The 16,421-nt window shown below is 50.2% G+C and overlaps 1 protein-coding gene across 4 annotated transcripts in view; it reads right to left on the bottom strand.

Moving 5' to 3' along the window:
* The window catches only part of TBC1D8 (TBC1 domain family member 8), a 143,569-nt gene that overhangs the window by 27,749 nt on the left and 99,399 nt on the right, over nucleotides 1–16,421 (bottom strand). For all 4 annotated transcript variants that reach the window (XM_043918570.1, XM_043918571.1, XM_043918573.1 and 1 more), the window contains 10 exons: nucleotides 15,703–15,910; nucleotides 12,151–12,345; nucleotides 11,093–11,260; nucleotides 9,636–9,786; nucleotides 8,105–8,319; nucleotides 7,378–7,495; nucleotides 4,079–4,364; nucleotides 3,045–3,174; nucleotides 2,801–2,899; nucleotides 1,591–1,659 (listed from right to left, as the gene is read on the bottom strand). In XM_043918570.1, coding sequence (XP_043774505.1) covers nucleotides 1,591–1,659; nucleotides 2,801–2,899; nucleotides 3,045–3,174; nucleotides 4,079–4,364; nucleotides 7,378–7,495; nucleotides 8,105–8,319; nucleotides 9,636–9,786; nucleotides 11,093–11,260; nucleotides 12,151–12,345; nucleotides 15,703–15,910 — 1,639 coding nt within the window. The remainder of the gene's footprint in view (nucleotides 1–1,590; nucleotides 1,660–2,800; nucleotides 2,900–3,044; nucleotides 3,175–4,078; nucleotides 4,365–7,377; nucleotides 7,496–8,104; nucleotides 8,320–9,635; nucleotides 9,787–11,092; nucleotides 11,261–12,150; nucleotides 12,346–15,702; nucleotides 15,911–16,421) is intronic.

Below are 16,421 nucleotides of genomic sequence, written 5' to 3'. Positions count from 1 at the left end.
AAAAGACAGAAATAGGAAACAGGAAATAGCTGTCTGTCTTCTTTGAATACTCGTGTATGAAAGTTTAATGATATGGTTAGTACTTAATGCAGTTTATTTTCATGATGAATTTAAAGCAACCTTTTAAGTTATATAAATTGAGATGTCTGATGTGTCTTATTCTCCCAAATTGAGAACAGTCAGCCCTAAAGAAATTAGACTCTTCATGCTAAATATCACCTCGGTTTACCTGCTTTTGTGTTTCTAGTATTCCCTGTTTTAACTCCTTGACAAAGAGAGTTGGGGGCATGGGACACCAAGTCACCTTTGACTCTGTATTTTCTCTTCATGCAACAGAGAAAACTATAAAACTTGAAAATCAGTGATGTTTACAGGAGTCCTCATCACACACCCTGCTGACGGGGGGTGAGGAGCGCCAGCAATTGACTGAGCCAGCCTCATGTGTCAGTGACCGCAGCAGGCAGTGACAAGACAGCTACATGAGGGTCAGACCAGCTCTGTGGCTCCACTCAGAAGGACCTACACACAGCTTGGGACTATTTCAAGTACCCAGCAATTCAAGTTCAGGAGAACCGAGGGCTCAGAGTCCCCACCAGAAGAGCTGCAGTGGCCGGGCTCCTCTGGGTCTGCCGCTGCTCTGCTGGCCTGCGCTCCGCTCCGCTCCCCTTCACCGCAGAAGCGGTCAGGAGTGGGTCCACGGTCTGCCTCTTCCCCATGTCTATTGACTGTTTCGAGCAAGAACATTTCTAGGAAGGCACTTGAAAATGGTCTTTGCAGGATGATGTAAGTAGCAAGAGCTGGGAATCCACCTAAATACCCAAATATTCAAAATACAGTTTACTGTATTAAGTATTGGGGCTTCCCTAGAGGCTCAGATGGTAAAGAATCTGCCTGCAATGGGGGAGACCCAGGTTCAATCCCTGGGTCTGGAAGATCCCCTGGAAAAGGGAATGGCCACCAACTATTAAGCATTACCAACAGGACAAGTTGTAAAATGATTTAAAAATAAGATCAAATGGCAGCATGAAAAAGTGTTAATAATAGCATCAAGGAAAACAGAACATAAATAAGCATCCAGACCAGTCCCACAAACAGAAAAATATGTATACACGTCTTGTAGGTGGTGTTATGAGTAAAACGTACATGAGGTGATACAGGAAACTATATTCAATACCTTGTAATAACCTATAATGAAAAAAAATACATATATGTGTATAACTGAATCACTGTGCTATACACCAGAATCAAAGACAACATTGTAAATTAACTACACTTCAATTAAAAAAAATAACAATAGGGAAAAAAAGGATACCAGCAGACAGTTCAGTAAGAATCACTGTCATGTCCGTGGCTGACTGGGACTGCTGCTGGGCAGTGAAGGGCACGTCCCCGTCACTGAGGGCCTCGGCCGAGCGCAGCGGCGTTTATGCCCGGGCTCGGCAGGCACCGTCCAGCCAGAGCCACTGGCAGGGGCCGCCCCAGCCTCGCGGCCGCTCAGCAGACCATGCTGACCCTTCCCCACCGCATATGGACAGCCGTGGCTGCGGCCTGACTCGGGGTCTGTCACTTCCTCACCCCTCAGTCTCCTACCTTGAATAAATCGTAGAGTTCCTCCAGGTCTTCGGGAAGGACGGAGACCTCTGGGATAACGACCCGGAGCTCGAGGAAAGAACAAACAGGCATGCAGTGAATTCTCTGCCTGCCCTGGAGGATCGGGGGCAAGAGGGCGCGTCCCGCTGGAGTGGACGCCAGGCGCCCAGATCACCCAGAGACGGCTTTCTGGTGACTTTCTCAACCTTTCTTCATCCTCAACCTTTCTCATTCACACATCCAAGACTCAGGACAAGCGTCTAAATACTTGCAAAGGATCAAACACTAGCAAGGCTAGAGCTCGGGTGGCAAGTTCCTGCAGCATAACCACCAGCGCTATAGGCCTGGACTTCCCTGGTGGTCCAGCGGTTAAGAGTCAGCCTGCCCATGCTGGGGACAAAGGTTCGATCCCTGGTCTGGGAAGGCTCCCACAGGCCACAGAGCAGCTAAGCCCGCATGCCGCACCTACTGAAGCCCGTGCACCCTACAGCCTATGCTCCACAACGAGAGAAGCCACAGCAATAAGTCCTTGAACCACAACTGGAGAGGAGCCCCCACTCACCACAGCTAGAGAAAAGCCCACGCAGCAATGCGGACCCAACACAGCCAAAAATAAATGAATACATAAATAAAATTAAAAAAATATTGGAGTGGTTTGCCATTTCCTACGCCAGTAGTAGTGGCCCCTAAAAAAACAAACAAAAAAAAGACTGCAGGCCCTCGGCACCGGGCAACTTCTATATTGTCCGTTATTTAACCCCACATGATGAGTGTTATCCTCATTTTACAACCAGGGAACAGAGGCTCACAGTAGTTAATTTGCTCACAGTCTGTCTGACTCTAAAACTAAATCCAGGCTGTTTCTCCACTAGCTCAGTGCTGTCAAGCTGTCGTTATTTGCTCAGTTGTGTCCGACTCTTTGCGACCCCATGGACTGTAGCCCCCCAGGCTCCTCTATCCATGGGATTTCCCAGGCAAGAATACTGGAAGGGGTTGCCTTTTCCTTTTCCAGGGCATCTTCCTGACCCAGCTATCGAACCCAGGTCCCCTGGATTGCAAGCAGAATCTTTACCACCTGAACCACTTAGTTGTTAATTTAATGCAAAAAAAAAAAAAAGCTGCTCCTCTCCTGCCAGGAGGCAGCAGGAGACCCAGGGCAGGTCAGCACCTGGCCACTGGGAGTCGCGGCCCGGAGGCGGCGTCTACTCACCACGTTCTGCTTCGTGGTGTCCTCGTGGCCCTGGAGGACTCGGATCCTGTGCCTGCAGCGCATGTGCTCGATCTGAGCCACAGACTGGTCCCCGAATTTCTGCAGGGGAGGGGGGATCACTCGCTCACAGAGTCCTCTCTGCATCCAGACAGCAAGCAAGCAGCAGCCCCGAACACCTCCCTGGAAGTTCACCTCCCGAGAGACCTGGGGGTGAGGGCGGGTGGGCGGAATGGGGCCCAGGCACCTCGTAGGAGTCTCGGATCAGGTCTGCGATGTCGGTCACGGGACACGGCTCCTGGTCGTCAGAGAAGAAGGCGTGGTGGCTGCCAATCGGGGGTCCCGGGCTGTCCTCGTTCTTGACGTGGTCCAGAAACCTGGGCACATGAGACACCAGGAAAGCAAAGGGTTACCATCCCCTCCCCCACCCTGGGCACCTCGCAGCCCCCACCACCTTCACAGGGGCCCCCAGACGTGGGCAGCAACTCTCAAACCGGCTCCCCAGTCTCCATCACTGTGAGGAAGGCCCGGCTGCTACAGCCACACTCGTTCTAGAGGAAAGGAGAAATGAGCGTGCAGACAGACATGGCGACCCTAGAACCACAGGAGGGTCTCCAAGGTCTCTGGCTCTCTCTGGCTTCCCTGCTGGCTCAGACGGCGAAGCAGCTGCCTGCAATGTGACAGACCCAGGTTTCAATCCTTGGGTTGGGAAGATCCCCTGGAGAAGGGAATGGTACCCGCTCCAGTATTCTTGCCTGGAGAATCCCATGGACAGAGGGGTCTGGCGGGCTACAGTCCACGGGGTCGCAAAGAGTCAGACACGACTAAGCGACTAACACTGTCACTTTTCTGACTTTCCAGTGATGTAAATACTGTGCGTCCACAGTATTCTGAACAGGAACTTGTCATTTATCAGCCAGCTCGCCCTCAGTTCCACATGTCCTCGGGCCAGCGGTCCTTGCCTTCACTGCCACACCCCAGCCCTATATGCACAAAACGTCCACATCCCCCAGCCGGCTTCCTGAGGCCCACGGTTCCCCATGCCCCCTGCCCTCCTTCCGTTCAAGGTGACCGAAGGTCCATCTAGACTTAGGCCACTTGAGCCTGTTCAGAGAAAGACACCAGTACCCTCACCTTCCGGCCTCTTGGTGGAGAGGAGCGAGGGAAGGTGGACAGAACGACAAGGTTGCTGGAAGGCTTGGCCCCAGGGGCCGCAAGGTGGGAGAGTGGAGGGGAGCCCCACAGTGACCACCCAACCCGCCGCCTGGCTCCCTGCCTCACCTGCTGAGGACCATCAGGGCCTGGCTGTCATCCTTGCTGCTGCACAGGTCCTCAGCAGTGGCCTCCAGCACAGCCAGTCCCAGCTGGAAGATGGCCTTGATGCCGTCGTAGAAGAAGCAGTCGACCACGTTCACGGCACTCTCCAGGGGCATGATGCTGAGGAAGAGCGTGAGGAACCAGGACAGGGAGATGGACGCCAGGGCCGAGAGGTCGTGCATGTGCTCCGCCAGCTCAGGGAGCTGCTCCTTGATGAGCTCCTCGAAGACGGACTGGTCCACCTGGGCCCCTGGGGAAGGAGCCACGGAGACTGGCTGGGGAGGGGGTCACTCCCTCTCAGATTAGAACTGCTCTGAGATACACAGAACCCTGACGCAGGACGGGAACCCAGGAAAGGACTCATACTTGGTTCACGGACTTCTGATGTTTGGACCGACGTGATTCAATGGGGGAAGGACAGTATCTTCATCTGGCATTTTCAAACACAGTGCTCCTATCTACAACAGCTAGGACATGGAAGCAACCTAGATGTCCATCGAAGTATGAATGGATAAAGAAGCTGTGGTACATGTATACAGTGGAATATTACTCAGCCATAAAAAGGAACACATTTGAGTCAGTCCTAATGAGGTGGGATGAGCCTAGAGTCTATTATACAGAGTAAGTCAGAAAGAGAAAAACAAATATTGTATATTAATGCATATATGTAGAACCTAGAAAGATGGTACTGACGAGCCTGTCTGCAGGGCAGCAATGGAGACCCAGACACAGAGAACAGACCTGTGGACAGAGTGGGGGAAGGAGAGGAAGGCACGAATGCAGAGAGTAGCCCTGAAACATACACACTACCGTATATAAACAGAGAGCAAGTGGGATTTGCTATATGACTCAGGGACCCCTAGAGGAGTAGGATCAGGTGGGAGGCAGGAGGGAGGGTCAAGAGGGAAGGGACGTATGTATACCTATGGGTGATTCATGCTGATGTATGGCAGAAACCAACACAATATTGTCAATCAATTACCCTTCAATTATTAATAAATAAAATAAAACAGTGCTGAACCAAGAACCCAGCTACGTGGGCTGGGGCGGGGGGGCGGGGGGGGAAGGACCCCTCTTCCTACTTCAAACCATTCAGAAAAATACATATGAAATGTGTCATGAATTTAGGTATAAAAGCTAATGCTAAAAAAACATCTAAGAGAAAATACAGGCAAAAGGCTAAAATTTCTTAGGACACAAAAGCATTAACTGTAGAAAAATTATGAATCAGATTTCATTAAAATTACAGACTGGCATTCTTCAAGAGAGACCATTCATAAAATGAAAATGCAAGCTTCAAACTCAGAGAAAATATTTGCAGCAACTATTATCTGACAAAGGTTTTGTAATCAAAATAAAAATAAAGAACTGATGCAACTTGATAATAAGAAATCAATAAATCTTTTTTTTAAAAAAGGCAAAAGATTTGCACATTTCTAAAGTGACAAATGGCCAATAAGCACAGAAAAATAGGTGCAACATCATTAACAATGATCAGAGAAATGGAAATTAAAATCACCATGATATACTACTCTCACCCATCAGAATGGCTAAAATTAAAAAGACAGAAAGTTCCAAGTATAAACAGATATGGAGCAACTGGAACTCCCATGCATTGCTGGTGTGAGATAATGTGAATACGTTTTGTCCATTTTGGAAAAATGACAGTTTCTTATAAAGTTAAGCAAACATCTAACTATGACCCAGGAATTCTACTCCTGGGTAAGGCCTAAGAAAAGTGTCAATATATACTCCAAAAAGACTTATACACAGATGATCATTGGGACTTATAACAAGAAACTGGAAACTCCAATGACTGGGATGAAAGAATCATGGTGTGAACGTACCATGAAATAGCACGCAGCAATGAAAAGGAACTGCTCATGCACCAATAGTATCTTGAGTGAAGGAAGTCAGAACATTCTCAACTATTACATTTATTCCAAGTTCAAGAACAAGCCAAGTAAACCTGTGGTGACAGAAATCAGTACCAGGTGTTGTGTGTGGCGGGAAGAGGAGGCAGGGAGCTTTGTGGGTTGTAGAAATGTTCCCTGTGCTGGGGCAGTGGTCCCATTATCATGGAGGGTCTCCTGGTCACTGCTGACTACCATCTGTCCCATCACCCAGTGAGGGCTTGGACAGCATGCCTCCCAGTGACCTCAAGGTTCTGGTTACTCCTTGCTGCTCTGTACAACATTCAATACCTCCCTTGATATGAAGGGAAGAGGGAAGCAAACCAATTAGCCACTCAAATACAGGAAGGGGGCCAGGGAAGACAGTCAAAGGCCACCTCCTTCCCATTCAGCCCTCCCTCCGTCCCAGTGTTCATAATACTCCCTCAGTTCTCAGACCTCAGTCTTCAAGCCTCTTCTTCCTGCCTTGTCCCTACATCCAGTCCTTTGCCAAATTCCATCTCAAACTGCTTCTTCTGTTTCTGATCCCACGGCTGCCACTCTAAGTTTAGGCCAATTCCACCTCTCATTCTGGATTATAATCAGGTATCCCTAAGTGTATCGCCCGGCCAGAGCAATTTCCGTGTCATTTTCTCCACGAGGAGGTAGCTGGGTCACAGAGAGGGTGCATATTCAAATCTCAACCACATGAAGGTCAGCAGCGGGCATGCCTGGGCACTAAGGGGTCATACACAGGTTTGCCCAGAGCCCAGGCGGTCACAAATGCCCTTTCTTACCATTAGTCTGGATAAGGGAGGAGTTCTCCTCCTCCGCCCTTTACGTTGGGCCCCACGGGTCTCCATTATTGCTCAGCTCCCTGCATCTCCTGTCTGCGCAAACTCCCTGGGGACCAAGAAGGAGAGCTCCTCTCTTTCCAGGCCTCAGCATCAGTGAAAAATCTCTTTGGTTTTCACTTTTCAACTTGCTTTTTGAACCTAGGAATTTTTCTTTCCTCAAGTTCAGCTATTCACATAAAATAATTTGTTCTTTATCCAAAATCTGTAAGAGGGGACTGCCCGGGGGTCCAGTGGTTAAGACTCTGTGCTCCCACCGCAGGAGGCATGGGTTTAATTCCTGGTCAGAGAACTAAGACACCGCACGCCACACAACGCAGCCAAAAAATAAAAATCTGTAAGAGTTTGTGGCAAAAAAGCAGCTGGGTTACCACATTCCACCTTTTTGCCAAAACTGTGCTGAGAGTTACATCAGTTAGTTTTGAAGATTCAAGAGTCAGACGGTGCTGGTGCAGGGACTAGCCGAGTCTCTGTATAACCACCCCGAGTGACAGAGGGGAAGGGAGGAGACAGTTACCAATGACTCGCTGGTTGAAGTAGTCAGGCAGCATCCGCTCACACACGGCCACCAGCAGCCAGAAGGCTTCCTCCTCCTTAGCGTACAGCAGCAGAACGGAGGTCAGGATGTTCATGGACTGCTCAGGGGATTCACGGGGGAGCGGACAGTTACTGACCAGGTCACATGCACCACAGAGACATTCAACAGCACACAAGCCCATGATCCACAGAAGTCCAGACCACACAGATGAGAGATGCAGTATACCCAGCCAATCAAGACTGAGCTGGAGTGACCACAGTTATCAACGTGGGCCTCACAAGACCCGCTGGGCTGAATCATCAGCCACTACTTCGTCCCTGGCCCCAGGGAGTGATGCTGGGCTGGGCTGTGGAGCACGCCTTAGGCTCAGAACCCACTCCCACCAATCTCTGTGTCTATGTTCAGATTTTAAAATAATCCTGATGACTTCTGTATGGTTTAGTGGTAGGACGTTCCAGAGCGGCTTCATCAATGCCATCCTGCGGTGGAGGCTGGGAGGCCATGAAGGCCGAATGGCCTCCTGAGGACAGGGGCCTGCTCATGCCACGCTCTCCTGGGCACTGGTAACACTCCCCCCACATCATCAGCTGGTCTGCCCCCACGAGGCTGACTCCCTCACAGGGCAGTCCTTGGTACAGACGGCTAAAAACATTGCACCCGAGGCCTGGGTGGTTGGCCTGGGGCGGCCCTGCAGCGCACGGCTCACCTGGCAGTACCCGATCTTGGGGTTCCTGTGGGCGTAGGCCGTCAGGACTCTCCGCAATGCCGCGATGCCCGTTTCGTTTTGGAAGGCGGGGTGCTCCGGCAAGGAGCGGTGCAGGTCCCGCTCTATCTCCTCCGTCACCAGGCAACACTTTCCCATGGACTCCTCCACCAGGTTGCCGTAGTAACCGGGATGCGCGGCAAGGTCCGTGACGGCATCTGGTGATTTACAAGCAACATTTCAATGTTATGTGGCGGCCTGGATGGGAGGGGAGTTTGGGAGAGAATGGACACATGTGTACGTATGGCTGAGTCCTTTGCTGTTCACCTGAAACTCTCACAACGCTGTTAATCGGCTCTTCTCCAATATAAAACAAAAAGGTTTTTTAAAAATAACATTTCAAGGGGGGCTGATTTCTGGGAGAGAGTCCACATGGGGAAGGGCCTGTCCTGCCGGAGCACCTCAGTGAGATCTCACTATCTAAGCGACACAAAATAGTTAAGACCACACACGACCAAAAGGAACTTCACTTCTGCTAAAACAAAAAAGGAAAAATGAAATAATATGGCTTTTCTAAGAATAACCTTGCAGAGATGGGGGGAGAAGAGCTCATACTAAAAATAGCTTTATACTAACATACTTATAATCAGTTGTACTCCTCAGGAACAGATGCATGCATGTGGCCTATCTGCCACAACTCGAGAAAGCCCGTGTGCGGCAACGAAGACCCAGCGCAACCAAAGATAAAGTACAAACTAATTAAAAACAAAAATTATGTGGAACACACAAGGAGGCCCAGCCTCCAAAGGCTCCCAGAAGGGTCTCTGAGGAAGGTGGAGCCCTGGCCGCCACCCCCCCAGCACACCCTGACCGCAGGGCCCTCCCTTCCTGCTGGCGGGGCCCCCGATCCTTCACCCAAGGGCACCACGCGGCTCACAGAAGACGCCTCTGGAGACCGTGGCCCCAGGCTCAGCCCATCCACCGGCGAGCATCAGATGAGAGACGCCCCAAAGCAGCAGAGGGAGAGTCCCAGAGCCAGTGAAGCAGGAGGAGGATGCGGGCAGGAGAGAAGACCCCTCGGCTCCGTGTGCACCCCCCGCAGCCGGGGGACCAGGAGGAAGTGTCCCCAGAGGGAGCTATTGTAAAGCACAAAGTGAACGACTTCCGAAGATGTTTTCAGGTCTCTAGACACTGCACATCCAGGGGGTTCTGAACAGAATTCTGAGGACAATGAAGAGACTCATAAAATCACTGCTAAAGGGGAGGCGATCCCTCTGCCAGACCTCACGCTGACTGGGGACCCCACAGCCCAGAGGCTGCAGCAGCTTGGCCCACAGTCCCCACAGGAAGGTCCCAGGTCCCAGCCGGGCATGTCACAGGCCGAGAGGACCCATCTGCATGCGCGCACACACATGCACAAGCATGCACGCACACACACTCCCCGCCCCACCCCACCCCCAATGCAGTTCAAGGCCTCTGTCCTGTGTCTGCTCCAGAAATGAAAGTTGGGCCTGCAGACCCCAGAAACCCTCACCTGAGAAAAGAAGCCAGAGTCTGCCGCGCAGGGACTCGGGGATCCCCATGGCCACCAGCTTCCGGATCTTCTCTGTGCGGAACATGCACACTGTCCTGCCGTACTCCGCGAAGTGGTCGTTCCAGAGGCTCACCTTGATCTGCTCCCTGGACTGGAAGCGGAAACACGCTCGGCGTACGAAGAGGCACCGTCCAGAGCCCATCACAGAGGGCGCTCCCTCGGCTGAGAGAGCACCCACCTGTGCCAAGCAATTCGCTGGGCAGGCACCTCTGAACGTCCACCAGCACGCGGGATGTAAAGGTCACTAGCCCTTCAGGAATTCAGAGCCCCGTGGGAGACCTGACGTGAATAAAATGCCATTTCCTTGGCAAAGCTGACAGTAAGAGTGTGCTCATCTGAACTACGGCTGCTGCTGCTGCTGCATCTGAACTACTAAGGGAACGCAAAGCCGACGGAGGGTGGGGCGGGGCGGGGGTGGGGAAGCCCCTCAGGATGTCCACACCAAACCGACAGGTCAGCTCAGAGGGCAGAGGGAAGCCAGGGGCTCTCATGATGTGCCTGGAACTTCCTGACAGCCAGAGGGAAAACTGCCAACTGGAAAAAAAATGACGCCGTTCTCAGCAGCAGAGATGAGAAAGAGACATGTCTCTAGGCAACAGGAAATCTTTTCAAACTATGAATTTTGAAAATCCTTTAGAATTCCTAGCTGGCAGGAATGTTTCTGTGCCTTTTAAACAAGAAGTTTATGTATGCTCTTAATTATCTGTATTCTCCAGTCATGGGAGAGGTGCACACATATAGCCAATATTCTTACTGGTTTAAACAATGGGCATTCAGTGAGCATCTCTGAACAGCACATCAGAAGGCTTCACTCTGAATAAATAAAGCTAACAATCCGTGATACATGAGCCATTAAGCGGCCAAGGGGCAGATATCCTGTTCACAGCCACCCTGGTACTGGCGGTGCCCACACAGCGTGCCTCCAGCCAGGGCACCATCTCACAGCTCAGCTTCCTGGTCTATCTACCACTGCCCACAGAGTCTCCCTGCGGAGGAGAAAACAATCACAAGTGTAACCAAGGTATTTTTTAGCTTAGTAAAACTAGAAAACAGCTAGGGGCCAAAAAAAGCAGCGCTGGACCTAGGAGTCCCGCTACACCGCTGGATAAAAGGAGACAGACTTGTTCTGCACGTGGAAACCCCACCAGGAGAGCACGGACAGATGCTCCCTGAAGGGCGGGTGGAATGTCACTGCCCCCCGACGTCCCACCACATCCTCCACCCACCCGGAAGCGTTCAGGCCACTGGCATCTCTGACCCCTTCCACTTTTGGCCAATGAGGCAAAGAGGCATCGGTGCCCAGGTTGCCTAGTAACCTGTGTCAGGCCCACCCCGGGAGGGGCCTGGAAGCCACGCCCCACCACCTCCGCGTGCGGGGGCGGAGCCACGTCGCTCACCAATCTCGAGTCGGGGCTCTGGCTGCCCGACGGCCGGAAAGCCTCGGGGTGCAACCGTGGGCTCGTTTCTTTCTCCTTTTCCTCGCTATTTTGCGAAGACACCATCTCAAGACCCCCAAACCTGTGGTTGCCACTGCACAAGCTTGTTGAATGAAACACAGGTGAGGTCTGCATGGGAAGGAAAAAAAAAGAATGACAGAAGGAGAAAGTCACTGCTTTAGTTACGGGGCAGTCTTTGTCTTTGGGTGTGTGAGCATAATAAACTTAAACATGCCTATCTGCTTGGGACTTACAGGAAAGGCACTCTAACACTAGACCCAACGGAGTGGATATTCAAGAAAGAGCCTGGTCCACACGGGGCTTTCCCAGAGCACGGCCCCACGCGGGGCCAGGAAGGAGACATCGCACCCTCAGCATCTAAAACTGAGGATGGGCATCTGGAGAAAGCAGCTCTAGGGAACTGAGAGACTTCCTCTCCTTTCCTCCTGTCACTACTCAGATGAAGAGGTCCAGAAACAAGGAAGAATTAGGGACTAGGTCCAGCAGATCTGGACCTACTGTGGCAGCTGTCCAACCTTAAAGACAGTGATTCATCTCTTTGGGCAATTTACATCTGTCCCCAAATACTATAACATCATCCCCTCCAGCCTCAGGGGGATGAGGGCACTGACCTAATAAAGAGGGTGTCCACTCACCTGTGTCTTGGTTCCCCATCAATCCCTCCAACCTCTGAGAAGATGGCCTGTTGATCCCTGACGCGTGAGTGTACCCCATCAACCCCTCTAACCTGTAAGCCCCATGAGCCCCTCTAACCTGTGAGTGAGTCCCCTTCAACCCCCTCTAACCCTGCCATACCCACTCAGGACACCCAGCGCATTAAGGATGATATTAGATTGTCTGCTCCCCAGGTCCAGCATCACTAACATTTTTCTGGTACCCAAGTGGGTTATCCTTACATGCACTCCCCTTTAAAGACACCTGCCCTAGAGGTGCTGGGCGGGGGAGGGGGGGGAATGAATTTTCAGTTTACAGACTCCTGCTGTCTCCAAGGATCATACCAGGTCCTCATCCACGGTGGTGTCATAGTGCACAGGGTGGTCGGCATGCACCAGCTTCAGTCTCGCCAGCAGACCCTCCACCAGGCTGTCACGATCCCTGAGGTCAATGAACTGGAAGGCCATCTTACTCCGGATGCTGACGATGATGGGGTTTGGCAGCAGACTGGTGTCCTCCATTTTCTCGATGCTCACAACCTGTTGCAGACAGTCACGCACACAAAGGCACAGCAAGGGAAAAGAGGGGCAGGTGTTCAATTGCAGGTTCAGAAAAGAGAGAGAGAAGGACAAACCCAATAACTGCAATAAGGAATTAATACAAAGGTAGAAGGGTGGGATGCGGCGTAGTCACAACAGCCCAAGGTGGGAGTAGTTCAAGTGCCCCTGGCTGGATTAACAGATGAGAACATAACCAAAACATGGGTCAACACAAAATGGAACATTATTCAGTCTTAAAAGGGATGGATATTCTTTTTTTTTTTTTTTTTTTGCTGAACTGTGTTGCATACAGGATCTTAGTTCCCTGACCAGGAATTGAACCTGTATCCCCTGCATTGACAGGCAGATTCTTAACCACTGGACCCAGGAAGTCCCAGAAAGGATGGATATTCTGACAAGTGCTGCAGTATGGATTCACCTTGAGGGCGTTCTGCTAAGTGATACAGCCGGTCACAAAATGACAAATTTTGTAGGATTTCACTGGTAGAAGAGACCTAAAGAGGTCAGGGCTTCCCAGGTACGTCAGTGGTAAGGAATCCACCTGCCAATGCAGGAGACATAAAAGACGCAGATTTGATCCCTGGGTCGGGAAGATCCCCTGGAGGAGGAAATGGCAACCCACTCCAGTATTCTTGCCTAGAGAATTCCATGGTCACAGGAACATGGCGGGCTACAGTCCATGGGGTCGCAAAGAGTTGGACATGACTGAGCACAGGGAGTCAGGATTCACAGAGGCAGAAAGGAGGGTGGTGGATGCCTGGGGCTGGAGGAGAGGGATTTGGGGTGCTATTGTTTAATGGGGACAGGTGTCAGTTTGGAAAGATGAAAAAATTCTGGTGATGGTTGCACAAAATGTGAATGTACTTAATACCACTGAACCATAACACTTAAAAATGGTTAAAATGGTAAATGTCATGTATATGTTCAGTTCAGTTCAGTTGCTCAGTTGTGTCCAACTCCTTCGACCCCATGGACTGCAACACGGCAGGCCTCCCTGTCTATCACCAACTCCTGGAGCTTACTCAAACTCATGTCCATTGAGTCGGTGATGCCATCCAACCATCTCATTCTCTGTCGTCCCCTTCTCCTCCCGCCTTCAATCTTTCCCAGCATCAGGGGTCTTTTCAAATGAGTCGGTTCTTCGCATCAGGTGGCCAGAGTATTGGAGTTTCAGCTTCAGCATCAGTCCTTCCAATGAATATTCAGGACTGATTTCCTTTAGGATGGGCTGGTTGGATCCCTTTGTAGTCCAAGGGACTCTCAAGAGTCTTCTCCAGCACCACAGTTCAAAAGCATCAACTCTTCAGTGCTCAGCTTTCTTTATAGTCCAACTCTCATATCCATACATGACTATTGGAAAACCCATAGATTTGACTAGACAGACCTTTGTTGACATAGTAATATCTCTGCTTTTTAATAAGCTGTCTAGGTTGGTCATAACTTTTCTTCCAAGGAGCAAGTGTCTCTTAATTTCATGGCTGCAGTCACCATCTGGAGTGACTTTGGAACCCCCAAAAATAAAGTCTGCCACTGTTTCCCCATCTATTTGCCATGAAGTGATGGGACCAGATGCCATGATCTTAGTTTTCTGAATGTTGAGTTTAAGCCAACATTTTCAATCTCCTCTTTCACTTTCATCCAGAGGCTCTTTAGTTCTTCGCTTTCTGCCACTAGGGTGGTGTCATCTGCATATCTGAGGTTATTGATAACTCTCCCAGCAATCTTGATTCCAGCTTGTGCTTCATCCAACCCAGCGTTTCTCATGATGTACTCTGCATATAAGTTAAATAAGCAGTGTGACAATATACAGCCTTGACATACTCCTTTTCCTATTTGGAACCAGTCTGTTGTTCCATGTCCAGTTCTAACTGTTGCTCCCTGACCTGCATACAGGTTTCTCAAGAGGCAGGTCAGGTGGTCTGGTATTCCCTTCTCTTTAAGAATTTTCCACAGTTTGTGGTGATCCACACAGTCAAAGGCTTTGGCATAGTCAATAAAGCAGAAAAAGATGTTTTTCTGGAACTCTCTTGCTTTTTTGATGATCCAGCGGATGTTGGCAATTTGATCTCTGGTTCCTCTGCCTTTTCTAAGAACTAGCTTGAACATCTGGAAGTTCACGGTTCACATATTGCTGAAGCCTGGCTTGGAGAATTTTGAGCATTACTTTACTAGCGTGTGAGATGAGTGCAATTGTGCAGTAGTTTGAACATTCTTTGGCATTGCCTTTCTTTGGGACTGGAATGAAAACTGACCTTTTCCAGTCCTGTGGCCACTGCTGTGTCTTCCAAATTTGCTGGCATATTGAGTGCAGCACTTTCACAGCATCATCTTTAGGATTTGAAATAGCTCAGCTGGAATTCCATCCCCTCCACAAGCTTTGTTCATAGTGATGCTTCCTAAGGCCCACTTGACTTCACATTATATGTATAGAATTAAAAAAAAATAACTATATAAGGAATTCTTGCTGTGCTCTAAGGGTATTTGTAAAATGAAGTCATCTGCTGCAGAAAAATGGGGGTCCATCACGTGAATGAAAAAATTGAGTTTTTCTGAGTGTTGCTTAGTCCGTATTGACATTTGACAGAGCTGTGGATCCTGTCACAACAGACCTGCCCCGAAACCACAGGACTGAGCTCAGCAGATCTCAAAGCAGACTCTACTTCCAAGAAGAGAACTCTGGAATTTTATAGCTGGACAGTAAAAGTGTTAGTTGCTCAGTCGTGTCTAACTCTTTGCAACCCCACGGACTGTAGCTCACCAGGCTCCTCTGTCCACGGGGTTCTTCAGGCAAGAATACTGGAGTGGGTAGCCATTGACTTCTGCAGGGACGGTTCTGACTCAGGGGTCAAACCCGGGTTTCTCGCATTACAGGCGGATTCTTTACCATCTGAGCCACCAGGAAGAGAACCATTTTTCTAAATTTTTACATATAATTCCAGAAGGATATACAAACGAAGCAACTTGACATTTCTTTTCAAAAGGTGATTTTTTTAATAAGTCGCTTTTTTCTCTTCTGTCTTGGTGGGTGAAAGGGGAGGACTCCTTCCTAAGGGCTGTTGGAAAAGCTTTCATTGCTAGGCATGAACACTTTAATAAGAGCTTTATCAGTAATGTGGAGGCCAGGGTGCCTGTTCTCACCATTCACATCTATGCAAATTTCAGGTTGCCAGGCAACAACAGAAAAAAGCAGGGGCCCCTGGTCAACTCAGGCCAAGCATCCCTCTAGACTCGCCCATCCTCAGAGGCAGAGCCTTGCCCTGTGAGCATCCATCCCCTCCGTCTCCCAGCAACCACAACCCCCCCGCCCCCCGCCCCACGGGAGGAGGGTAGGTCTACCTCTCGGAGCGGTAGGATGACTTTGCAGCAACCGGCCTCCTTGCTGGCAAAGCAGATGTAACTGTCGGAGGTGAACATCTGTCCGGCGGTGTGACAGCGGCTGAACGGGGTCCAGAGGGAACAGTCCAGGACAGCGTGCAGCTTCTCCCGCCTTGGAAGCCTGAAGAAGGCCCGGAAGAACTCGTTCTGTGCCCGAGCTTCCAGGTCCCTGGCAGAGGAGGGAGAAGGGGGAGAGGCAGACATGTGACTGAACTCACTAGATTATAAATAAAACACTTTTAAACCCCTGGCACAACCTGATATAGAAGGGGATGCAGAAAGGTGCTAGGCCCCAGTTCCTGCACCTCTCCAGCCCCTCACCGCCCCACGGCCAACGTCTGGAGTGAGAACCAGAGGCCGAACAAGCCACCTCTGCACAGAGGTGATGCAGCGAACACAGGCCAGGGCAAGTGTGCCTTCCTGGCTTGAGGAACACCATGAATTATGACAAAGCAAATGTGTAAGAATCTAGTATGAACTCTCCTACTCTGCTGGTGGAAATGTAAACTGTTGCAGCCACTGTGGAGAACAGTTTGGAGGTTCCTTAAGAAACTAAAAACACGCTGATGTTTGGTAGCAACCAACACAATACTGTAAAGCAATTATCCTTCAACTAAAAATAACTAAACTTTTTAAAAAACTAAAAATAGACCCTGAAATCATATGACCCTGAAGTCCCA

Source organism: Cervus elaphus, chromosome 11 (genome assembly GCF_910594005.1).
Source record: "Cervus elaphus chromosome 11, mCerEla1.1, whole genome shotgun sequence".
NCBI classification, from domain to species: domain Eukaryota; kingdom Metazoa; phylum Chordata; class Mammalia; order Artiodactyla; family Cervidae; genus Cervus; species Cervus elaphus.
Note: the sequence above shows the minus strand (reverse complement) of the source record. Positions and strands in the feature narration are given on the sequence as shown.